At 35.2% G+C, this 27,080-nt stretch overlaps 1 protein-coding gene across 6 annotated transcripts in view; it reads left to right on the forward strand.

The window, feature by feature from the left end:
• Window positions 1-27,080, forward strand: part of STXBP5L (syntaxin binding protein 5L) — a 418,354-nt gene that overhangs the window by 196,698 nt on the left and 194,576 nt on the right. For all 6 annotated transcript variants that reach the window (XM_074214609.1, XM_074214607.1, XM_074214610.1 and 3 more), the window contains 2 exons: window positions 4,654-4,737; window positions 20,891-21,014. In XM_074214609.1, coding sequence (XP_074070710.1) covers window positions 4,654-4,737; window positions 20,891-21,014 — 208 coding nt within the window. The remainder of the gene's footprint in view (window positions 1-4,653; window positions 4,738-20,890; window positions 21,015-27,080) is intronic.

Below are 27,080 nucleotides of genomic sequence, written 5' to 3' on the forward strand. Positions count from 1 at the left end.
AAATTAAAAAGCAAGCAGATATTTGGTGCTCTACATATAGGTAAATTAAGGTAGATTAAGAGGCATAGAAACATTCAAACAAGTGTTCATGGAAAAATTAGAGGAAAGAGAAATCACTTGAACTGGAATGTGAAAAGGTTTTCAGGCTAAAATGAAGATACGGAGCAGCTAAGTGGCACAGTGGCTAAAGCACTGGCCCTGGAGTCAGGACCTGAATTCAAATCTCACCTCAGACACTTAACTGCTCCATTGTGTGACCTTGGGCAAGTCACTTAATCCTGTTGCCTTAAATTAAAAAAAAAAGTAAAAGTAAAATGAAGATACACCTAAAAGTATGGTTTTCTATATAGGACTCCTTTCTTCGGGCCTTTTGTTTCTTACATCTTTCTTCCTTGCAGTTTCCAAAAATAATGTTGCTATCTCTTATGTCATTTTTTTACCCTTAACATCTTCAATAGTTCCCTATTGCCTCTAAGATAAGATAACATCTGCCGACATTTACATAGGGCTTTAAGTTTTATAAAACACTTTGTGTATATTATTCTAATGGGATCTCACAATGACCTGACATTTTTATGATTTGTGTTTTTTCAATTAGGGAAACAAAGGTTGAAAGCATTTACTTGGTTTCCACAAGATAACACATTTATAAGGATTTAAAACAAGATTTAAACCCAGATTCTCTTGACTCCAAATCCAGTGCTCTTATCACCTATGTGATTATATACCCATTTGGATATATAAACTCATCTTGACATTAAAAATACTGAACAATGTGGGTTCAGCCTAATTTATAACACTTATTTCATTTAATACTTTTACACGCTCTATGACAGCCCAAGTTGTCTGTTTGCTGCTCCCAGAACTTGGCATTCCATCTTCCATGTCAATGTCTTTGTACCAAGACTTTGATGATTCACCCAATGACATTATTTCTTCTTTCCCACCTCTTGCTTCATCCAAAACTCAATTCACATGCCAGCCTTTCTGGATCTCCCTCTTAGTGTGTACTTTTTTCTTAAAATCATTTTTATTTACTTATGTTTTCATTATAATAAGATATGTTCACACTCTGAAGACAGAGATTAGATTGGGTTATTGTTGTTATTGTTTGGTCTTTTTATTTCCAAATTTTGGTATAATTCCTTGCATGAAGTAGACATATATATTGACTTGCATTAAAGTAAGGATGTTCTTCACAATAATGGAGGCAGAAGAATTTACAGTCAAGATTTGGGAAAAACAAGTTTGGTTTGGAACAGATAGTGTGTGTGAAAAGGAGTAATGCAAATAAAATAAGTTTTAAATTGCCAAGAACCTTAATTGCTAAACCAAGAGTTTATATTTTGTTTTAAAGATAATGGAGCTAGGTGGTGCAGTGGAGACATTTAATAATTGCCTAGCTGTGTGAACTTGGGCAAGTCACTTAGCCCCATTGCAAAAACTAAAAAAGAAAAAGAAAAGAAAAAGATAATGGAAAGCCTCTTACAGTTTTTGATGGAATCATGGCTTAAAATAATTATTTTAGCAAATGAACAGGTTAGATTAGAGAACGAAAACAAAGAGACTATTAAGAAATAATTCAGGTGAGAGAGAATGTGAGTCTGAATTAAGAATGTGGCAGTGAGAATGGAAAGAAAGGGGGGTGAATTTAAGAGATGGGTTACAGTAAAATGAGATTTAATAGGAAAAAAAGGAAGAGGGAAGGATCAAGGATGCCTCTAAGGATTATGAACCTGGGTGACTGAAAGGATAGTGATGCTCTCAGTAGAAATAGGGGAAAACAGAGGAAAGATAACTTTAGGAGTTAAGTGTCATTCATGTTAACAATCACTCAATCAATCAATATATATTAATTACCTACTATTTGCCAGGCACCATGCTTTACACATAGAATACAAGAGACAAAAGATAGTCCGTGCCAATGGAGAAGACACCTTGTAAATAAATGTATACAAGGCAAGTTACATACATAGGATTCTTTGGAAATAATTAAAATAATTATTAAATACAAATCATTTAAATTAATAAATAATTGAATATTTAGAAATTAAATATCAATAATTATTAAAATAATGAAAGAGGTATTGTAATTGAGGAAGGTTAAGGAAGACTTGCCATAGAAGCTGGAATTTTATTTGAAACATTAAGGAATGAATTAATTCAACTGCTCACAAAACATTAAAATATCACTATCTTTCAATATTATAATTTTACTTATCAAATTATATTATGTAGTTATTTTAAATTATTTCTAAATTAGTTTATATCTGCATCATGAAATTAATCAATTTCCTGTCTCCTTCATCTGGATTTGCCCACAGAGCAGACAAGAGGCTTAGCCGGAAACTGAATTAATTCTCTCTACTTACCTGGCTCCTTCTTTGTCAGTTTTGAAGGTCATATATCATTGATGGATGAAATAGACAGAAGATAGGAAAAAACATTAAAATCAGAGAACTTCTTTGTCTCCAGAACTGTCACATTTTATTCATTTTATCTTATAATTTAGTCATAGCATAAAGAAGATTCTTTCTTGGTTCTCTAGTTTTCTGTATATTTTCTTTCTCAAACACCTCATCCCTTCATGTGACTTCAACTATCAATTCTTTGTAGATGACTCTCAAGTCCACAGTTTTTTTTCTTTTGTGGTTTTTGCAAAGCAGTGGGTTAAGTGACTTGTCCAAGGCCATGCAGCTAGATAATTATTAAGTATCTGAGGTTGGATTTGAACTCAGGTCCTCCTGACTCCAGGGCTGGTGCTCTATTATCCACTGTACCACCTAGCTGCCTCAAGTCCACAATTCTTTATCCGTTGTCCTTTTATTAAACCACAGTCCCATCCAGTCTATGGACATTTTCATTTGACTTTATCACCAAACTATATTTCAAATTGATTTCCCAATCTCCCATTCTTTTTTTACAAACTCTCTCTATATATCTTCTATTTTTATTTTTGTTAGTGGTATATTTGTTATCCTAATTATATAAGATCAAAACTTTGCAGTCAGCTTTGACTTTTCCCCATTTCTTCATTCCATATTCAGTCATCACTACCTTATTGATTAATATGTGCTGTTATGTTCATTTCTACCTAGTCTCACTGCCCTCCATCAGCTTCTCATAATTACTGCCTAAACACTAAACCAATGATAACTTTTTACTCCAAGGCATTTCTCACACTTCTAAGACTAATATTAATAAAACACTATTTTGACCTTGTCATTATCTTTGATCAAAATATTCAGTAATAGGGGCAGCTTGGTGGTGCAATGGATAGAGCACCAGCCCTGGAGTCAGGAGGACTTGAGTTCAATTCCGGCCTCAGATACTTAATAATTGCCTAGCTGTGTGACTTTGGGCAAGTCACTTAACCCCATTGCCTTAAATAAAATTTAAAAAAATCCAGTAATAACATTTTATCTAGCACTTTAAGTTTTACAAAAGGGAAGCAAATATTCATCCTTATAGTCAGATCTAGAAAAAGGTTAAATGAACTGCCCAATGTCTCACAACTAGTAAGTTTTTCATCTGCTATAATTCTGAACCCTTTTATCTGTTGATTAAGTTCCATTCTACCCTTCTAAATTCTTTTCCAGCTTCTTGGCATTTAACAGGGAAATTTTACTTTGACTAAGCTGATTTGTATAATTTTTTTTCATTGTGCCTTACTTATCCTAGCATCTTTGCTTTAGTTTACATCATTCCCACCTTCTCCCACACCATGAAATAATCATTCCTTGTTCTAGATGGTTTTCTGAATGCTAGCTTCAATATATACCTGAAACCTCTGTCTTTCTGAGAATTTCTTCATTTCTTCCATGATAAATGTATTGAACTCTTTTACTGAACATATTTTCTTGCAATGCATGTTCAACTCATTTGGCATTGGTCAAAAGCATCTCAATTTCATTGTTTCTTAGCTTTTAATAAGTCAATTTTTTTTCTTCCCAGCTATAAATTTCTTTAGAGGAAATACTTTGTACATAGCCTGCTTTGTCTCTTCCTTATCAAGTAATGGTCTTCTTTACATATTACTCAATGAATATTAGATTATACTACAAAATAATTAATCATCTCTAAAATAACTGATTTGGTTCATTATATGAAATATTTTAGTATGTTTTGAGGGGAGTCTATATTTTTCTTTAACAACATGACTATTAAGGAAATGTTTTGTATTACTACACAATTTTAACTTTATCAGATTTCTTACTCAGTGAGTTGGATTGAAGCGAGAAGAAGAGAGAGAATTTGAAACTCAAAGCTTTCAAACAAATGTTAAAACTTTTTACATGTAACTGGGGGGAGTTAAAAAAAGATTTAAAAAAATCAAAAAAACCAAAAAATATTAGCATGTAAAGATTTTATAGCTACTAAATTAAGGTTGAAATCTTGTTAGATGAACTTCAAGAAACTTTCCATTAAAAAACATTTAAACAAAAATTTTACTTTATCAAATACTAATTGAAATATTGGAAATTTTAGTAAGAATTTTATTTGAATGTAGTTGTGTTCATATTCTCTACAAAATTCCAACCTAAAGATAATTTAAAATTTTGAATGTGTCTTCTTTAACATTTTAAAACATTAAACAAATAGACTTTTAAAATAAACTGAGTTCAAAAATTAGTTTCTGCTTATATTTTTCAGCTGTTAATAGGCTATGAAAATGGAACCGTGGTGCTCTGGGACTTGAAATCAAAAAGAGCAGAACTAAGAGTTTATTATGATGAGGTAAGCAGTTTCCTGTTATTCAGAAAAATGATCATTGTGTTATGTTGACAAGTTTGAAGAAATGTATGTTACATTGAAAAACCACACTTATTTTAAGATGACTATTTAGAAAGTATTACCTAAAGTAGTATTGAAATTTAGAAATATTTCTTCATAGAATCACTACTTTCATAGAAGCACTAATTATCAATATTCATTAAGAATTTAATTATGTATATCTAAGTCCTCTAGTGTGGGAATACAAAAATTAGAGATAATGGATCTGTGGCACTCAAAGAATTAACATCCTAGTTTAAATGAAACTGATAAATGGATACCTTTTTAATAACTTATAGTCTTCTAATTATTCACAGTTATTCAAAGGTGTGTTGCTTATCTATAACTGGTAACTAATCTCCCCAAAATAGTATTAAAGGTTAGAAAGTGTCCTTATATTTAAGTTTGAGAATAATCATAACTGATCTAGAAAATCACATGACAAATTGGTCATTTGGTCAAATATTTTCTCATTGACGCAGTATTTTAAATAATTGTTAGGAAAGTCAACAAAAATGATTTAGTCCATAATTCACCTAAAGTATTATAAAAGGATCATAATTTAGAGCTAGAAGGAAACTTTGAGACCTTTGAGTACAGTTTACCCACTCAAACATCCACTCTTCTACAGATGGGGAAACTGAGGCATGGGAAAAGGTAAGTTATTTGCCTACAGACACACAACTAATAAATATTTGAGATAGGGTTTGAATCCAGATCTTCTTAACTCCAAATCTATTTCAGAATTTGTACATTGAAACTTAACTACCTCATTTAAAATAATAATTCTGTGACTCTCCTGCATTTGTGTTTTTTTTTTAGAATCTTAGCAATACATTCATTCCCACTGCAGCAAAATGAGTACCAGTCTTTTTCTTATTGCATAATGGTTAGAATTAAATTTTCTTTGTTCCAAACCAATCATGGTTGCTACTAGAGCTAAGTCCCAAAGACTGGTCCACTCAAACTTCTATTTCATGCTACCTCCTCTTTTCTCCGTCTAGGATTTCTTTCTTTCCTAAGTCACTGAACAATAGAATGTAGTCTTATAAGTAACCTTTAAAAAAGCATTTTAATATTTTTAAACTGTTAACAATTAAGAGGATGATTTGATGACTCTGTATAGGTCAAAACTCTTCTGTTTCTTGTCAAGTGCAATTCATCCAAATGTTCCCATAAATCTTCCATAGAGGTTTTATGTAGGAGATCTTTCTCCATTTGTCTTGATTACATGGATACCAATGGATTACATGGACTATTCATCACTTATCCCTAGCTCTTGCTCTATGACTAACCCAGTCCTTTTGTAGATCACATATTCTTCCAGTGATATCCTTTATACCAGTTCTTTGTTGATAATATATTGCAACCTATTCATGCACACCATAATTTGCTTCATTACCATTTGATGATACAAGTCTAGTTCCTCAGAGACAATGCTGTTCCATGACTTAAAGGAAGAATATATTGGTGCTAAACAGATCTTTTGTTTCACAGTGCAGTTCAAGGTAAAAAGAACTATGCAATTTCTCAAAAACTATTTATGACCAAATCTCCAACTTCTAATGAGTTCTTGACTAAGTTCAACATCTCTGTGTACTATCCAAGATGAACTAGACAAATGAATTTTCTATCCAACTGCATGTCATGGTTTGGACAATATTCTTCATTTATTTTTTCCTGTATAGAGAGTTAGGAAAAACTCTTTTGAGTACTGTGGAGCTCATTTGGGAGAATCTAATGTTTCAGGACTTGAATTAATCAGTATATCATACATAAATAGCAATTAGAGGATCCCACAATCAAAATGGAATTCTCCTTCTATTTGAACTGTTATTTATATCTTCTATTCCCATAGAAAACACATTTGCTACCCATCTATTTCCCTCTTTTGTGTCTTCCTTGCTATTAATAATCAGAGGATTATTTAACAAAATTATCATTGCTGTTACATCTTTCAAGAAACTTTGCATGATTTACACAACTGAATCAAAGATTTGGGCTTTGGTTTAGTTTTGTTGGTAATCTGTGTGTGGTGAGATTTTGTATTCTCCCAACTTTTCAACAAATTTTGTGACTGTAAAAATATAGTCAAAGGCAAACTATCACTTACAAAAATCTTTCTGTTCATTCCTCATATGCTTTTCAGTGATATCATTCTTGCATATATATAGACTGTTCTCATAAAACTTTGTGTAGAGGGGAAAGTAGGTAAAATGAATAGGTAACCTGCTAGACTGGTCCTTGGAAAACACACATAGTCTCTTACTAGGACAATGATTAAAGTGTTTCTATATAATAGTAGAATGTGCTAAAGTGTATCTTCTTTTGACATTACCTTTAAGAAACCTGGGTTCCTTCTATGCCATGATGAAAGATTATAGAAAAGACTCTGTTCTCAACTCTTATGGATAAGAGTAGCAATTCAAGGCTGAAGAAAAGGACAAGTTATATGAGAACAGAAGGAATATTATGGGACAGAGGGTAGGAATGCTACTGATGATACTTTCATTCAATTTGGAGAGCCAGTTGGTGTGAATATCAGAGATGAATAGTCATGGGGTTCACATCCCCTTTATTATACAATAGTCCATGTAATCCATTGGTATCCATGTAATCACATTACCCTTTATTATACCAGTTCTCATCACAGAACCTACTTGAACTTGACCTGAAACAAAGTGAGAAGTAAATCACAATCCTGTAACATTAATGACAGAATAGTTAAGCAGGGAAGAGGTTTAGTGTTGTTAGGAATACAGAGAAGACTATCATGGATATATAAGTGCTGATTTCTTGTTGGTCCCCTGTAAAAAAAAATCTCTGAGGGGGCAGCTAGGTGGTGCAGTGGATAGAGCACAGGCCTTGGAGTCAGGAGTACCTGGATTCAAATCCAACCTCAGACACTTAATAATTACCTAACTGTATGGCCTTGGGCAAGGCACTTAACCCCATTGCCTTGAAAAATCTAAAACAAAAAATCTCTGAGATAGAATTTCATTGATTCTGATCTAATTTCCAGATTACTGTTTACTTTAGATTTTACCAAAGAAAAAATACCATTGTTGGGGATAAAGAGAAATAACCAATTATAGGTAGGAAAATAAAAGGAGGAAAAGGCATTGCTTCCAAAAAAAGCATAGGAATAATATGCTTGCACATTGAAAGGCATCATATTTAGTGGAAAGACTATGGAAGATGAGTTCTAGTTATGCCACCTTAGGCAATATGCTTTAGCTCTTTGACCTTCAGAGATTTTTAGTTTTTGCAAGGCAATGGGGTTAAGTGACTTGCCCAAGGTCACCCACCCAACTAGGTAATTATTAAGTGTGTGAGGTTGGATTTGAACTCAGATCCGCCTGACTCCAGGGCTAGTGCCACCTAGCTGTCCTCAAAGTTTTTTAAGTTAAAAATATTACTGATATCATTTTTAAAATATCAACTTCATTTCTAAATATATCCTGACCCCTCCTCTACTCATAGAGCTATCCTTCATATAGATATAGATATAGAGATAGATAGATAGATGATAGATAGATAGATAGATAGATAGATAGATAGATAGATAGATAGATAGATAGATAGGAAGGAAGGAAGGAGCTACAGGTATAGTAGCCGAAAAGTAATAAGGAAAAGGGAATTTTTAGCCCAACTACAAAGACATTAGCCAAGTCTCAGTGTACAAAATATCCCATTCTTGAGGCTTCCTTTATGTCAAAGAAGGAGGCATGTTTTCTTACCTCTTTTATATTTTTTGTGGGGTGGGAAGCTTGACCTTTACAATTTCAGTGTTCATTCGCTTTTTGTTGTTGATATTCTTGTTCTTTCCATTTCCCTGGCTGTAATCATTTTTATATTACAATCAGTTTATAAGCAATCTTCTTGTGCTTCTCTATAATTTTGATATTCATCATTTATTATAGAATATGAATATTCTATTAATTTCACATACCACAATTTATTTAACTATTCCCCAGTCCTTAGGGAATTCCAACCATTTGCTAATAGAAAAAAATTCTGCTACAAATAATTTGGGCCCATAGAACCTTTCTATCTTCATCTTTCTTCCTTGTAGCCTTAGAAACCTTCAGGTTTATCATTTATATAATAGAAATAATATCTATACTATGTATTTTGTATGCTTGTTGTAATGAAATCTCTTCATAAACTTGTAAAATACTATGTAAATGTGAATTGCTATTTTTAACCTAGAGATGACTACTTTTTAAGGGAAATATTGCCAGGAAAAGTATTTTTGGGATTGAGGCGGTTTTAGCAGTTGTTCCCCATTTCAACTCAAGATAGAGGGAATCTCCAAATAGTTTAAATCTATAAATAACCTAGCTGACTTTCCAGAATGTCTTTCTAATCCTAAATACCTTTCTTGTAGACTTTGAACAGGGAAGAGAATACACTGAAACTATTCAAAATGACGTGAAAATTATATTTGAGTTGAAAACCTGAAAAAAGTTTAGGAATATCTATATTTTTAATTGTTTGTAAGTTCTAAAAACCCTTTCAAGCCTTCACATAAGACTATTCCTAGGGTGGGTATTAGCACTGTAAGAATCTTCTCCAGTGTTTTCTGGTTGTCTATGCTTTTATTCTGGGATTTTTTTCAATGCATTCTAGGATTTCTTCAGTGCATTCTAGTGAGGAAACCCTTATATCAAACTGTGTAATATGTATGGCTAAATTATTTTCAGATATGTTTAGAAGATTAATGATGGGGAGTGGAAAGAAAAAAATGTGGCAAGATGAAAATGGTAATCTACTTAATGGTGACTCTGACCTTAGTGGAGAGATTCAAAAATGATGAGCTATGACTACTGGCATCAGTCATTATGGTAGTGAAGGTAACGTTATCCTAATTGGTAAAATAGTGTCCAGTCCCTGGCACTGACAGGTTGTCATGTTTATTCCATCAGGATTTTTTTTTAGGTTTTTGCAAGGCAAATGGGGTTAAGTGGCTTGCCCAAGGCCACATAGCTAGGTAATTATTAAGTGTCTGAGACCGGATTTGAATCCAGGTACTCCTGACTCCAGGGCTGGTGCTTTATCCACTACGCCACCTAGCTGCCCCTGATCAGGATTTTAAGTACAGTATTAGCCATAAAGAATAAAAGTAATCTAAAGCCAAGGCTGGTCTGTTCCATCTGCCACAAAGAGAGTCTTGGGGCCTCAGTTGGTTGATGCCTTCCTTTGATAAGACAGGTGGCTAGGTAACAATCCCACTTATGGAAGTATTTTAGCCAAGAAACAGCTGTAGCAGCTGGAGAAGAGAGCTGGAGGAGGAAGCTAACACAGGATAATGTCATGATGCTCCTATCTCATCTCCCTGAAGAGCACAGCCTGGGAGGACCTCTGACCCTAGGAAATAAGAAAAAGTAAGTTAAAACTCAAGGCTTAATTAATGATTAATAACAGTTTATATTAGTCATAAGGCTTACCCTGACTACTGGATGTTTTACATTCCCTGAAATCTTGTTTATATAGCATTGAATAAGTCTTATTGTTATAACAATGTATATGTGTTTTTATTTTTAAATGAATATTCAATCATGGAACTATTTTATCTCTTAGATATCAGTTATTTATATTTGACATGAGAAAGATAAAATAACATCTGATTCAGTGGCTTTACCTAGGTAGCCAATTTTCTAATAGCCTAGATAAAATCCTTAAAATTTTATATGAATTAGAAAGTATTATTAGAAGTTATGCTGGGGCTTAGGATGCTTAATCTTAATTCTAACAAGCCCATGGGCCAAAGCAAGAATTTCTTTAAGTTGATCTATCTAAGCTTTGACATTGATTATCATTTTAAAAAGCTGAATTTGTAAGCCTACTTCCTAGATCTTAGAGCAGGAGATATTAACTTTTTGTGGGTCCCTCGCACTGATGAAGTCTTTGAATCCCATCTCAGAATATTTTTAAATGCATAAAATAAAACATATAAGATTGCAAAGGAAATCAATTATATCAAAGCACAATTCTCAACATATGTTTTAAAATGTTATGGACCCTGGTGAAGAACCCCTTTTAGAGTCTGCTTAGTTTATCTTGGTGCAATGCTTTCAATATAAAAGCTTGCTTTGGGGTTAGGGAAATTAGGATAACAAAAGCACAATAAGGGTTTTGTCTCTTCGCAATTGCCATTAGACTAAAGAATCACTTCAATATAAGCTCTAATGTATACCCACTAAACAAACACACCTATTCTCACATATACATATATATATAATTTGACTTTTACTAAAGCCAAGTATGAAATGTAAATAAATGTGAATACCACCAAAAAGAAATTTAAATAGTATTGCATTATTTAATTATGATGCTATTTGAAATGTGGTGGCCCTTTTGAAACACAAGTTTGATGACGGTAAGGATTCTGGTACAAAACTGGATAAGGGAATAGTAGTAGAAGAGAACGGGTGCATATCAGAGCAATTCTCTCAATTCTTCTCTTATGATTATTGAGGAAGCTTTTCACAGGGCTCTGTACTATCTGTAGGCATAGTTAGCAAGGAGTAAATAGTCTGCCAAGGTTACTGGGACTGCTGTGGATTATGACAGAGTGGAGAGGGGAGGAAGAAAAAGGAGAAGGGAAGGGTATGCCTTTGGTGGTGGGAGCAGTGTCAATAACTATATACCCCTACTTGTCAACCCAAATGAACTGGGAGAGGATGAATAACCCTTTCTCTCTTCCTAGCTCTAAAGGGACCCTTGCAGCCTAAGTGTGGAGGAGTGGAGGTAGAGGGAATTGAGAGGGGATGAAGGGTGATGGAGAACATCCTCCAACAAGCAGCAAAGCCAGTCAGCACAAAAATAGTATTTCATAAAGGGCATGTTTTTTCAGTCTTTGTTGGAACTCAGTGACTAAACTCAAATTGAATACTTTTAGTAAGAGGAAGCACATTTCTTTATTGCATAGTGCTCATTATTAGAAAGTGTTTTTTTTTTCTTGTGTGAAACTCAGATCCACCTCTGTAAATTCAATTCACCAGTCTTAGTTTGTTTCTCTGAAGTTACATGAACCAAGGCTAATTTCTGTTTCACAAGAAAACCTTTTAGCTATCTGAAAAACTGTCAATGATTGTAAGTAAAGGTTACTGAAAAGAGGTACAGTATTAAGTATTGTATTTCTTTCTAAACCTTGCTACAGTTTGTATTTCTATTTTTATCCTAGAAAAGGCACAGTGGAGACCTGATCAGTTTTCTAAATATCTGCCTTCAATGAGTATGTATTAAATATCTACTATGTACCAGTCATTGTGCTAGACACTGAAGATGGAAATGCAAAGAACAAAACAATCCCTATGCTCAAAGAGCTTACATTCTAAAAGTTAAGAAATACACATCAGTATGTGCAGAATATATCTAAAGAGAATAAATAAAAAATTGTTAGGGACATCAAGAAGATCTTTATGCAGAAAATAGTACTTGAGTAGTTTATAAAAGTTTTTCCTTATCTAAATAGAAAAAAAAAACAAGACTGGGGAGGGGGAAAGAATGACAAGCACTTATTCTGTGCCAGTCAAATATCATGTCGTGATCTTCACAACAACCCTGTGGGTGTTATTATGATTCCTATTTTCCATTAAAGGAAATAGAAGCAGATAGTGGTTAAGTGACTTGCCCAGGGTCATTAACTAATAAGTATCAGAGACTGGATTTGAATTCAAGTCTTCTTGAGTCCAGGTCCAGCATTCTATCTTCTTTGTCACCTAGCTCAAAACCAATGGAGTTCATAGAGGCTTCCCCCCCCACTGAAACTTCTTTAGATAGGGTTTACATGAATGATTAAGTTACTAATGTAGTATAACTTTCATTTCATTTTCTTAATTTGAAGTTTTATTGCATATTTTAATTAGTTGCTGCCATCCAACATCACCATCTTCTTTCCCTAGCCTGAATCAGGTTCTTTAAACTCTGTTATAGAAGAAAGTTGCATAGTAACTCTAACTTGACTTTCTGTAATAGAATTTTGAGACAGGAATCATTTGATATTAGAAAATGATTCCTAAATATATTGCTGAATATTGGTATCAACAAGAAAGAACTGATTCAAATAAAATCAAGACCATGAAGAAACTGTAGATCTAGGAAGTTATTTAGGAGTCACAGCTAAGGGAGATCAGCTGAGAAAGCATAGATACAATAAACCTATAGGTAAGTAGGCAAGACATAACGATCTGAGAGATGAGCAGATTTATAAGGGTGTAGGTGAACCCTGATTCTTAGATGGCTTACAGGGAGGGAAAGACAAATTTCTGCATAAACCTTGCCCTTCATTTAAATATGGATAACTAAATTTTCAGGGGAAATTTTATAAATATATATATATATACAAATATATATATATATATATATATATACAAGTATTGGATTATGAAAAAATGAGAAAATGAAAAAAAGAAAAATAAGAGATATACAATAGGACACAGCAGTAAGCAAATTTTCATTCCTTCTTTTGGTAATTTTTCTAGTACAATTTCCACATTGGATTTTCCTAACCTATAAATCTCTCAACTGTCCAATCCTAGAAGTATATCCTTTACTTTCATGAATCATAGGATTTTAGAGTCTAATGAGAACTTTGAGATTCTAATCTAACAACTTAATTTTGCACATGAAACCCAGAGAGATCAGATGACTAAGAGCAATAAATGACTTATTAGTACATTGGCAGAGAAGATCAGCTAAGTTTCCCAATTTTTGGTCCATTGTGTTTTCTACATTTGTCTTTTCGTTTGTAGGTGCCTTTCCTAGGTATGTTTGTATTTTTGCTTCCATCATATCTTTTCTTTAAGTAATTTAAAAAAATCTCCCTTTTAAAGAGTATTCCTTCCTTCTAGGATTTTCACTCTCTCCTGTATACTGACCAGTCTTCCACATTTATCTCCTTCCTCCCTAGCATCCATCAATTTCTCCTGCTTTCCTCTTAGTTCTCTTATCTTTTGCCTTCAAACTAAGGTAGATCTCAACCCTATGGGGGAAAATACACAAAAATCTTTTTTACCTATCCAACAGTGCATTTTATATTCCACTGCATTTTTTCCTCCCTTTCATGATCAAAGTTCTCAAATTAGTGTTTATACATGCTACCTTTGTTTCATTTCTCTTTCAGTTAGTATTATTTCCACACAATTCCCTTAAAAACTCCAAATTAAAAGCTACTTGACTGCCTAATTCAATGACTCTTTTATTACATTTTGGACACTTTGCTTTTGAAATTCTCTTCCTTCAATTTAATGATTCTATACCATGTTGAATCTCATTCTACTCATTCTTTCCCTGGTCTTTTGTTTTTCTTCCTCTTCTTACCTCAAAGTTCAGTACTTAGTCTTCTACTCCCTCTTTTTTTATTTTTTTCCTCTTAAAGCCTTTAGCTGCCAACAGATAAATACTCACATCCAAAGAATATAAAACAGAATAAAGGTCAATGAGGCTATGAGAAGCTGATATACCATTTCTAGGCAAACAAACAAATTCAAGATTAGCTATAAAGGGAATATAATGAAAGTCAGGGTGAAGAATGTTGACCTTAAAGTGTAGATTTGCTAGGAATTTTGTCTTCTATTCCTTTTTGTGATACGACTGTATAGGCAGATTCTGTACCTATACTAGCAATAGGACAATTGGTATTTGTAACCAAATATTCTCATGGTTTAAACTATTGAAGTTATTTTATTGTTGTTCAGTCATTTCTTAAGTGTGTCCTACTCTTCAGTACCCCATTTGGGGTTTTCATGGCAAAAGTACTTGAATAGTTAGACATTTCCTTCTCCAGATCATTTTACAGGTGAAGAAACTAAGGCAAACAGGGTTAAGTGATTTGCCCAGGGTCATACAGCTAGTAATTTTCTGAGGCCAGATGAGATTCTGAGGAAGGTGAGACTCTGATTTTAAGCATAGTAGTCTATCCACTGAGTGGCCTCACTACCTGTCAATGGTAGCTCCTAAAACTATAAATCAAATTTTGAATTCTCATCTACCTGCCACCATGTAAATGTCTTACTCAATATGGATCACATTTTATTCTTGTAAATAAAGTTCTCCTCAACTTCAGTGTTAGTGGCACTAACATTAGATACTCAAAGGCTTAGGAGTTCAAGGATTTGCAAAATGTTAATAGTTTGACCTTATGATCACAGATTCAAAGTCATCATAAGTTTCAGACCTCTAGTTGAGTTGCTTAAGCTAAAACAGATCATAGGCCCCTGACAACCCAGTTGCAACCTTCCTTGCAGAGGAGTACAAAGGCCTGTGATCAGCTTTTGCTAAAGTATCTATGCTGAATATCTGAAGCCTCTGAAAGCTGCTAATTGGTGATCAGAGATTCAAACTGCTAACATTCTGCCCACTCCTGCACTTATGAGTCACAAATTATCTCTATTTCTAAACTGTCATCTGTGAGAATTTCTGGATTCTATTCTGGAAGAACATTAATGCCACTAACTAGTCAAGATAGATTGGTTTTGTCTTTGTAATAAACATCAGGAAAGGGTCTGAGTTTCTCAATCCTTATCATCCTACTTACTGGAAAAAGTGACAGAGTGATATTACAACTAATTTAGTCCTCTGGCTTCGTCTTTCACTGGGTTAGAGGCTCAGTCACTATATAAACCCTGAAATTTGTTCTAGCCTTGTCTTCCTGGAGGAAGACAGGGATTAGGTGGATTTCTTAGTCTGTATGAGTAATTTAGGGTTAGAAAGAGTTGGGGAAATTGCCCAGAAAACTGCTCAGTTGTAATGGGTCCCTGATAATGTTATTGGTCTAAGCTAAGTAAATTCTTTGAAAAAGTGACTTTTTTTGTCTTTATTACTAAGATTTTCCTCTCTCTCCTATTGCTCATTTTTATTCCTTTTTGTCTAGAGTGGTTTACTCTCCACTTAGACAAATCTGACTCATCCTTTAAGGACCAATTCATGTCCCATTCCTTTCATAAATCCTCTCCTACTTCCTTATTCATCTTTATCTTTTTTGAATGCCTTCAGTATTTAACATTATTTTTTGTAAGGCAAATGGGGTTAAGTGGCCTTGGGCAGGCCACACAGCTAGGTAATTATTAAGTGTCTGAGACCAGATTTGAGCCCAGGTACTCCTGACTCCAAGGCAGGTGCTTTATCCACTACACCACCTAGCCACCCCAAGTATTTAACATTTTATATCACACAATTTAACTCCATTATATACCACCTTTCTCAACTATTTGTCTCACAGCTAAATTTTGTGTTTCTTGAAGAAAGGGTTATTGTTTTATATTTCTTCTGTATTCTCTCCACAGAATCTAAGATAGTGTTTAGCTCAAAACAGCTGAATATGTATATTGGCTATGTTGTTGTGGTGGTGGTGGTAGATTTCATCAAATTCATAGACACAGAGTGAACCTCTTAACAAATACTGTAGTATGTTAAAGAAGAGTAGTCTGCTTGAAAATGTACTCAAATTTGGCCTGTTGGAATAGAAATAACAAGTACTTGGTAGTGATTATCACTCTTAATGAGCCTCTAAATCTTATTGTCAAGACTCTCACCTGAAGAGTATTGCCATTATTTTTAATACTATAAATGTTGTACAGTTAGAAAGGACATTAGAGAAGGATCGAAAATGTCACCTCCTTGTTCAACATGGCTGTGAACAAAATGTTTTGTGAACACAATAAAGAGAAGAGAAACTAGGCACAAAGAAAAGGAAAGAATCCTCAACAAATATAAAAAAAATAAGTCAGGTCCTTAGCAGCAGCAGCATGGTAAGAGGAAATCTGCAACAAAAGAGACAGCCATTGTCTTCTGAGGAAATAAACTGATAAAGAACAGTCCCTTTGATGTTGTGTGGCTGCTATTTAAGGATGCCTTGAAGGCCTCAGAAAACTATGGTGTCATATATGGTGTCATATGTCTTGGTCCTATTGGTATTTTAACATAGGAGGCCAATTTGCATATTCATCTCCTATGCATAGGGGCTTTTAGAAAGGAAGTAGCCAGACCCTATAGTGACTAACAAGTAACTAGGATCATCAAATCCTAATTTGTGTGTGTCTGTGTGTGTGTGTGTGTGTGTGTGTGTGTTTCCAGATTTGTGATTACATCAATGTGGGGCTCTCAGTATGGAAACATCTTCTGCTAATGCATTTTGGCAGCTCCTCTCTGACTTAAAATTTCAGACTTGCCTCTCCATGATCATGCAGCCAGTTTGGGTTACACTTCCTATTTATAACTGCTCTCCAGTATTAGTTATTAGGAGCAAAGCTATTTGAGGGAGGATATAATTTATCCTGATATTGGTGACATTTATATTAGTCTTATTTCAGAAGAATTCAGTAACATTCTAGTGTGCTATATATAATAGCAGGGCCTCTTAGGAGACAGAGGTGCAATGAAAAAAAAAAAAACTACAAGATTTGGAGATAGAGGGTCTGGATTCAAACCCTGGCTTTGCTGCTTTTTTTTTCACCTGGGTGACCCTGGGCAAGACATAAGCATTTTAGGCCTCTAAATTTAGATTTAAAGATCTAAATAGTCACTAAAATCATTTTTAGCTCTAAATCTCTGATCCTGTAATTTTTTTTGCTTAGGAGATAATGTCAGCACAGTACATCCCTGCCAAGGCATGGTCTTAAGAGTTTCATATTTCTTATTCCCTCCTGTGCAGGCAGTAATAACTTTTGGATAAATGTTCTTCCATATGGTTTGGAGTCTAGAGGGATAGTCCCAACTATTCTTGTTGAAAATGATGGGAACCTCATGGATGGAGGGACTTGTATTGTTCAAATTATTTATGGATTATGGAACAGGAGGTCTTCAAGTCACAAAATGATAACCCTTTGATGTAAAACCTCTCTGAGCTATAATTACTGGCATCTATTTCAGAGTATCGGTTTGAGACTTTCCCCTAGGGATTTTGTTACAAAGGATTCTGTGACACAAAAGACCTATGTTCCTGGTCCTGCTACATATATTATTTTTACTGAAAGGAAAAGGTGGAAGAATTCTCATTACTTTTTAATTCAGTAACTTTGTATTGTTATGTTTCAGCACATAAGTATCTGGGTCTTTTTTTCTTTTTAAAGAGAACTCATCTGAAGGGTATAGTCTTTATTTACCTCAAAATAGTACAATGACCACCCCAAATCCTCAAGGATTATTCCATTTTATATAGTAAAACAGTATGACTAGCAGAATGTTATTCCTTTATTTAATAGAAAAATTTTAAATGGAAATTTTTATAAGGAATATTGCACATTTTCCTGTTATTTTAAATGAGGTATACTAAACATAGTTTCACCTTTTCTTGATAATTCAGTATCATCTTTGTGATTTTCAGTTATAATATTGTGCTTTTATACCTTGATACCCATTGAGTTATCCAGGTCTTTGGATCTACTCTAAATGGTTCCAACTGCCATACTTTTTAAATGTTTTTGTTTATTTTGTGTACTCACTTTTTTGTCTACCTCCTTGTTTCAAACTGCAAACTATCCACCCCTTATTCTTGTTAGAACACCTGCACATAACTGCCCATCTATTCCCTTTTAAACTGCAGTTTATTGCTTCTAAACAGCAATAGATTAAGACACCAGAAAACCTGATTTAGGAAAATTAGTCATTCAGTTGGTAACTAAGTGTCTATTGCAAGGTAGGCCTTGTAGCAAGCACAGGGGATACCAAGAAAGGTAAAAGCACTGTATCTTTCTTGTCCTTAAGAATCATATTCTAGGGGCGGCTAGGTGGCATAGTGGATAAAGCACCGGCCTTGGAGTTAGGAGTACCTGGGTTCAAATCCGGTCTCAGACGCTTAATAATTATCTAGCTGTGTGGCCTTGGGCAAGCCACTTAAATCCATTTACCTTGCAAAAACCTAAAAAAAACCATATTCTAATGGAGGAGATAACATGCAAGCAAACTAGTTACTTCTAAGATATGTGTAGTATTCATGGAAGGTACCTTTACAAGGAAGAAGCCAGCCATGGGGAGTGGAGGAGAGGGCAGGGGTGAAGGTGGGAAAAGCCTCTTAAAGAAGGTTGGATTTGAGCTCAGTCTTGGAGGAAGCCAAGAAGCAGAGAGAGCCAAGAAAGAAGAGCGTACTGAGCACGAGGAACAACCAACAAAAAGCCTTGGAGTAAGGGACAGAATTTTGTACACAAGAAATAAGTCCAGTGTCACTGGATTGTAGAATATATGGACAGGAGTAAAATAGAAGAAGACTAGAAAGGTTTGAAGAGACTAGGTTGTAAAGGGTTTGCAAAATCAAACAGAAGATTTAATATTTGATCCTGGAGACAATAAGGAGTCAATGGAGTTTTGATGTGGATGGGGGGGGCAGGATAAGTTAGTCAGAACTACTCTTTAGGAAGATCTCTTTGGCAGTGGAGTAGAAGATGAACTAGAGTAGGTAGACTTGTGTCAAGAAGATCAATCAATCAGAAGACTGTTTTAATTGTGTAGGCATGAAATGATGAAGCCATGCACAAGATGGTTATGAGTTGTGAGGAGATAAAACAGATTATATAAGTGGGAACATTGCAGGTGAGGAGTCAGTGGTGAAACTGGGGTTGCACACTTGGGCAACTGAGAAGCTGATCATACCCTCCATAGTGACAGAGAAGTTGGAAAGAGGGGAAGGTTTGGGGGGGCGGGGATAATGGATTTTATTTTGGACTTACTTGGTTTAGAATGTCTATTGAGAAATCCAGTTCCAAGTACCAAATGGGCTGTTGATGATATGAGTTTGATTGTCAAGAAAAAAGTTAGGGTTGGATAAATAGGTCTGGGAATCATCTCAAGGGCAGGGAACCTATTCTGGGTTGCTAAGGCAACCATAAATGGAACTCAAAATTCAATAAATCTAGGAGTATTTTAGGGGTGAATTATTAAATGTTTGACCAAATAGAGCCAGTGAATGATGTTATAAATATCCAAATGACCCTTGGCAGGAAAAAAAGTTTCCTCACCAATCTAGGTAAAAATGATAATTGAATCCATAGAAATTGATAAGATCACCAAGTGAAATAGACTAGATGGAGGGGGAAAAGGAGTCCAGAAAAGTAACTAAGTTTCACAGTGAAAGTCTAAAGCAGACTCCAGTGAATCTAGGAAATGTTTCATATGTATTTTATGACATCTGTCTTGGCACCTCAGAATCCATTTTTACTTAATTCCTAGTTTTCATCAATGTTTCATATAGATGAAGTTGCTGAATAGCTGAATTGCATACAGAGGATATATTATTATGTACAGCAGGCCAAAATACAGTACAGTTATAATCAATTAAAGCTCTTAAGTCTTTTAGGAAACTGAATAATATTTCATGAATGAATTCTATATGTTGTCTTATCATTGTTTGGTCACTCTGGTTTTTCTTGTCTGCTCTGTCAATCAGTAACTAGGTTTTAAGTTCCTGAAAAAGCAAGATTAGTTTTTAACCCAATTTGACAGAGTACTAATTAACATGCCATAAATATTTATTGATGAATAAGCTTCTCATAATATCAAAATTATACTTTAAATTCTAGCTTTACAGTCATAAATTTGTTTTACAAATGAGATTATAAGCTGATACAGCCCTCCAGGAGCTCCACAAAATTCAATTGGCCTTTTCTGATCACAGTACAAGCTGAGATTTACAGTGTTTTTAATTTGTAAAATAATTTTCTGGTTATTATCACTTTTGACCCACACAACAAACCTGTGAAATAGGCAATATAGGTTTTATTCCCATTTTACAATGAAATTCATAATCTTAGAGCTAGATGGCACCCCCCTCATCTTAATTGAAGTCAATTTGCTCATGGTCCAAAAACTCAAATGTCATGGTTGAGATTAAAAGCAAGATTTCTTGTTTCCAAGTCCAGGATTCCTTTCACTATAGTAGGTTACTTCCAAGAAGTACAAAGAAACCCTTCCGCTGCTATTCTGATAGAAGAGGGAAAGTGATTGTCCTTCTTCATAAAAAATGTGAAGGACTTTTCCCCCAAAGATTTCTGATAATCTGACCTTAAACCTAAGGGTTAGAAAACCGTAAAACATTTTTACATATTTTGTACAGTTTTCCCACCTTAGGATAATTTGCCTTTGTAACCTGTTTGTTTACTCTTAACTGTTATTTCATTAGGCTATTCATTCAATTGATTGGCATCATGAGGGCAAACAGTTCATGTGCAGCCATTCAGATGGCAGCTTGACTCTGTGGAACCTGAAAAGTCCAAGCCGTCCTTTCCAGACCACAATTCCACATGGTAAGATGATGCTTTCAAAGGGAATAAATGTTAATATTCACTGCTTATGGTGGAGTAGAAAGAGGTGGTGTCAGTACTTAAGGTTAAGGGAATTTTCCAAGTAACTTTCTTTTCCCTCCCTCACTTTTTAAGACTCCAGCATTACTCCCAAGTGTCAAAAGTATTTTTTCAGCCTTTCTTCATCCTGTCCTCCCCCTCCCCCTTTTCCCACAACAGATGAACTTAGGTGGCTCCACATATAGTAACCATTTCCTCAGCTGGCCAGGTTAATATCAACTGACCTATCTACAAGTCATTGTTAGTACAGAATAAAACAGTGCACAGAGACTGGACCTTAGTTAGTGGCTAACTCTATCTATGGAGACTTAAAGCCATTTGAAAATGTCTCATGGCACTGCTGCCATTTTATCACCTCCTTTGTCCTGTTTTCTCTCATTCTCTACTCTCTTGGTAAGCTCTGATATATCTTATGAAGTTTATTAAGTGCATTTTAATTTTATCTCTCATGATTACAAACAGGTTAACTCTATCTTCTAATGATACATCTAATAATATATAGCACATACTATAGAGCAGATTGCAGAAAATTATTGTGCAGATTGTAGATACCTATTTACTAGACTAGCCCAATGAAACTGCATTAATACCAATAGGAATCCTATGCACTAATGTTACATTTCAGAAACTTTGCTATATCCATATTCATTGGATCCCCTGAAAGGATCATAGGGAATCACAGGATTCTTGGACTATACTTTGAGAACCACTATAATATATAATCATATTTCTGCTTCAGTCAAGTGATGCAAAAAAATACTTGTATAAAATGTGTGGAAGTTGGTTCTCCTCCTTGGAAGAAAAGAGGAGCAATAATGTTTGGTGACTTCCTGCTGAGGAAGTCTAAGGTAGCTATTTGTATAGCTGATGATAGTAATGACAGTGAGGTCTGCCATCATTCTGGGTCATTCATGTATCAAGGATGTGACAGAATGCCTCCCAAGATTCATCAGTATTGATGGATACGACTGATTTATTGAGCTTATGAAGGGCACACATTACTTCTGGAAAATATCTGGAAAGTATTGCTTCATATTGAAGTCTTGGCCAGGAAATGGAAGACCTTAGAATAAGAGTGGTATTTTCACTAATACTGCCAGTCAAAAGCAAAGGGTTCAAAGGAGAGAAGCAGATTGAAGAATGGAATAGCTGGAATGGAATAAGATGGTATCTGAGAATAGGATTTGGATTTCTGTTTACAGTTTAAAATAGATGAATAAAAAGTTCCTTCTGGCTGATGATGAAATGATCCTAACAAGGGATGGTAAGATTTTGACTAATCTTATAATCAATGAAAAGGGACTTAAGCCATAAAAGAAAGGAGAAGAATAAAATTATCTATGTATAACTAACAACCTAGATATCATAGAGAAAAGCTACAGCATGGGAAGAAGAGTAGCCATAGAGATTTCTTGAAATTAAAGTGAACCAAAATCCAAGAAAGGAGCAAGCAATAAAATTCATGGCCTCAGTTGTGTGTGTGTGTGTGTGTGTGTGTGTGTGTGTGTGTGTGTGTATCCACACACCGTGTGGATAACAAAAAAAAGGTGAATAAGGAGCTCCTAATAGAAGAGGGAAAATTTGATCTCAAATGTGATGGGTTGAACATGGTATCTATAATATATTTTAGATTTCTTGGTCCAAATCTATGATTTTATTGTCCTGGTGTGGAAACTCCCTCCACTTTGTAATATTTATTACTTGTAGCTTAGAATAGTACTTGGGCCATCACACAGTTAAGCAATATTCAAATCTAAGTATTTCTCATTTCAAGACTATTCCTTTGTCTACTCTGTCAGATTGTCATGTTAAAAAGGAAAAGGATAGTGAATAGTAAATAGATTCATGTATTTAGAAAATATGCTTACATGAGGAAATCAGAAGCCAGAGGTGGGAAGGTTTGGGGTAAAGATTAACAAAGGAACAAGTATGTCCATATACTACAAGAACCTCTTGACAGAAAGAAGGGAAGGGAAGAAAAAAGGAAGAAAGAAAGAGAAAGTGAAAGGAAGGAAGAAAGAAAGAGAGAGACAAAGAAAGAGTTGGACACAGAAGTATGCTATAGTAGTAATGGGAAGTGGAGTTCAATTATCTGGATATCAATTCGAGTAATTTATTTACTACAGAAGAGCAGCAAATCATTTCTTAGCATGCTTTAATAATTTCTTCCTTCAAAAGACAAAGGAACCAATAAGGGACATTGCTATTCTGTACCAAATTTCTACCAGTAAGGAGGATAGGTTGTTGTAATATAAATGATGAGAGGAAGTGACCACTCTTCTTTAGAAGTTGTGATAGAGGGTGGCTAGGTGGTGTAGTGGATAAAGCACCAGCCTTGGAGTCAGGAGTACCTGGGTTCAAAATCCAGTCTCAGACACTTAATAATTACCTAGCTGTGTGGCCTTGGGCAAGCCACTTAACCCCCATTTGCCTTGCAAAAACCTAAAAAAAAGAAGTTGATAGAAAAGGAGAGTACAGATAGGAATAATCCATCCTGAAACCTACTTCGGGTAGAACAGATTTATAGGAATTATAAAAGAAACTATAGATGAGACAAACCATAATACCATAAGCTGAATTTCTGTGAGGTCAGTCAGCCTAGGAAGGATTAGAAGTTCTCAAGAATGAAATTTTGAAAACAGATCCTTTTTCAGAAAGTCATCAAAGTTCAAGAAAGACACTAGTTTGGGAATCATGGGATCTAAGTTCCAAACCTACCTGTGTCACTGCCTGCATGACATGGACAAGTCAAAGAACCTTCCTAGGCTTCAGTTTCCTCAGTTGTAAAAGAAGGTAATTTAACTAGTTTGCCTCTAAGAGCCCTTCTAGTTCCAGGTCCATGATTCTGTGATGGGAAGGAATAGATAGAGTTGTATAAAGAGATCAGTTGGATCATAAGGCATTTAATCTTGTTAACTAGTCAATTTAGTTGAGCACTTAGCTAGGCATTGATTTGTGCTCCTCTCAGTTTCCTTGCAAAGATTCTGAAAGACAGCTCTTCACAGCGTGGTTGAGTTGATGATGGATGGCACCTCCATGGTAATCCTGAGTTGCATCAGGAATTTAGAAATGAGGACTGGTAAAAGAATATGAGCCTAAGTATCTGACACAATAAAGTATCAAGAATGCCAATCAAAGAAGGATGCTAAAAAGAATACTTGTAAGTGGAACAGTGAAACATGGTAAATTATATCTCTACAAATATTTAAAGACTGGAGAATAGAAGAGGGGAAAGCCCCTATTTCCTCATAGGAAGTACATATTTTAATAAAATATAAAAAGAACCTTCAGTACCATTAAAGCCATCCAAAGTAGAAGTTTGGAAGCCAGATGACCATTTGTCAATTATAAAAGGGATATTTATTTCAGTATAGATTGGACAGGATAACCTCTGACATTCCAATTCTAGTTTTTTTGATTCTAAGTGCTTTGTCATGTTGACTTTCACCTGCTGAGCAATGTTTCTTCTTCATCATGAGAAATGAGCTGCCATGATAATAAAATCCATGATTTTCTGAAGTGTGAGCATTTCAGGGTGACAGGTGCTATGTGTGTTATCTGAGCAGCACTGTAGGCAGACCTCTCTCTTTATAGTTCTGACAGTTGGACCAAAGCAAATGCAGCCTTTGCAAACTGTTTTGACAGCTGTTGTACATCATTCTAATTACAATCCACAAGTATTATAGAGGAGCTACAGCAGTTGCTATGAGCATTTTGATTTTGTTCTGTGTGTTACAGCATGAGCCCAGACTTATCTGACTCAGAATTTGATATTAATATCCAAATCACAGTTGAGAATGTAATGATAGCAATTGTGCAAGAATGTTTTTTGTGATGTTTTTATTGACCAAAAAGGAATTGATATTATTTCAATATATGTGGCTTTTGCTGTCATTGCTTTATGGAATGAAAAAAATGTTTATAGATGTCTCCAGACAAGTTTTCACAATAATGTGCCAATTTGATAACAGAACAAAATTCATTGATTGTTACTGTGAACAGAATATATAAATCACAATGCCATTTTGGCATGTCTCTTGAAACTGTCTAGGGTAGAATGTCATTTATGCCATTCTATAACTGATAATAAAGTCATACTAACCCTCCTTCAGAAAAAGCATCTTGTCAGAGATACGCATAGCTAATTTTTCAATAGGATGCTAGCATATTTTATTCCCCCAGTAGTGAAGACTAATATGCTATGGTTATCAAGCATGTACAATCCTTTTAATGATTATAGAGCATCCTGTTGATTCCTTTTTGAAATTCTATGAGAATAGAAATATTGCTTAAATGATGCAAAAAAATTTATAGAAATTTATGGAATAGATAACAATACTATTATAGTACTGGGTTGTGACATTAAGTGCTACATTCATCATATTAGGGAATGATATGGGGGAAAAGCTCTAAAAATGTACCAGAAAGAATAATGATAAATCATAAGTCACCAGAAGACTGAATCAAAATCTGGGAATTCCTACCAAAAAGTTAAGACCTAGTTTTAGCCATCTCTTCCAGGAACAAGCAAGATCCATTCACCCTGTCCAAGAATATGGAAGGGAGGACAAAGTCCCAATCCAGAAATTGAGGCTCAGGATAAAGGGAACAGAAAATAACAAGAAGAAATAGTATGGATTAAGAAAAGCTCATGAGGTAAATTCAGAAGAAAAGAGTAACTCCAGAGAAAGCCCAAATATATCCTCAAAGGAAAAAAAATGGCTTGTCCACAAGGTCCCCAAGAGCTCTCATTTGAAATGAACCAAGAAGGGATAAAATGTAATCTTAGATTACATGATAACTATGAAGGAAAGAATGGGAAGGAAAATTAATAGGTTATAAGTAAAAGCAGTAAAAATTACTCAGAAATGAACTCCTTAAAAATTAGAGTGATCAAACAGAAAAAAAAAACAACTCCATACAATAATATATATTGAAAATAAAAAAGCTTGAGGGGAAGAAAGAACAAACTGTAAACTACATTTTCAAAAAATAATTATTGAGACTTCCGGCCAAGATGGCAGAGAGAAGACAGGCACAGTTCTAAAGTCTCCTGATCTCTTCCCCATCTATCACATGAAACAAACCTCTTAAAAGAAATCTGAACCAGGAAACCCAGAAAGAAAAGCCAGGACAGGAAAATCTACCTCAGGATTTGTCTCCCACAGCAACCTTGGCTGAGTACCAGCAGGTGAGTCTGAGCTCTCAGAGAAGATCAGCCAGATCAACAGCTGAATCGGAATCAGGAGTCTGAGGGCCAGAGAGCCGGACCTGCTGGATCAGCGGTGGGGCTGGACAAAGGGGGCTTGGGTCCACAGGGAAGCAGAGGCACTGGTGTTGGTGCTGTCCCCCTGGAGCTTGGGAAAGGGGCTACTGGGAGAGGTCTGGTGCAGGAGAGCTGCTGACACCATCCCTGGGCTCCTCCTGTCTGAGAAACTCTGAGCCCACGCCTCCATTGCACTGAGGCCTCCTCCCAAACAAATGCAAATTACTTCTGCCTCAGGCCCAGAACCAGCCCAGGAATCACCTCAGGCCAGGGTAAAGCCCACCATTGATTGAAGGCAAAAGAATTCAATAGCTCCAATTCCCTCCCTCAAGCAAAGGGAGAAGGCCTCTCAACCAAGGTCACAGATACTCCAGAGAAAGCAACCAGCACCTCCTACTGGCCAGCCAGAGAAACTGCACTCAGTAAAGCCTTTAGAGATCCCCAGCCCAGGTGAAGCACCCCGCCCCCAACTCAAGGTCTTAGCATAATGAAGAAGGGTCAGCGGAAAGGTGGATGCATAGAAAAATTCCTGGAAGGGAAAGACCCCCAACTCAGAGAGACCTGGAACCTCTGAGGAGAATACAATCTGGTCTCCAGCACAGAAAGACTTCCTTGAAGAAATAAGGAAGGAGTTTAAAAATCAACTGGCAAATTTGGGGGAGACAATTAATACCTTGCAACAAGAAAACAAAACCTTAGAAAGTAGCATTGGACAATTACAAAATCAGAACAATTCTCTCAGA

Source organism: Macrotis lagotis, chromosome 1, assembly GCF_037893015.1.
Source record: "Macrotis lagotis isolate mMagLag1 chromosome 1, bilby.v1.9.chrom.fasta, whole genome shotgun sequence".
NCBI classification, from domain to species: Eukaryota; Metazoa; Chordata; class Mammalia; order Peramelemorphia; family Peramelidae; genus Macrotis; species Macrotis lagotis.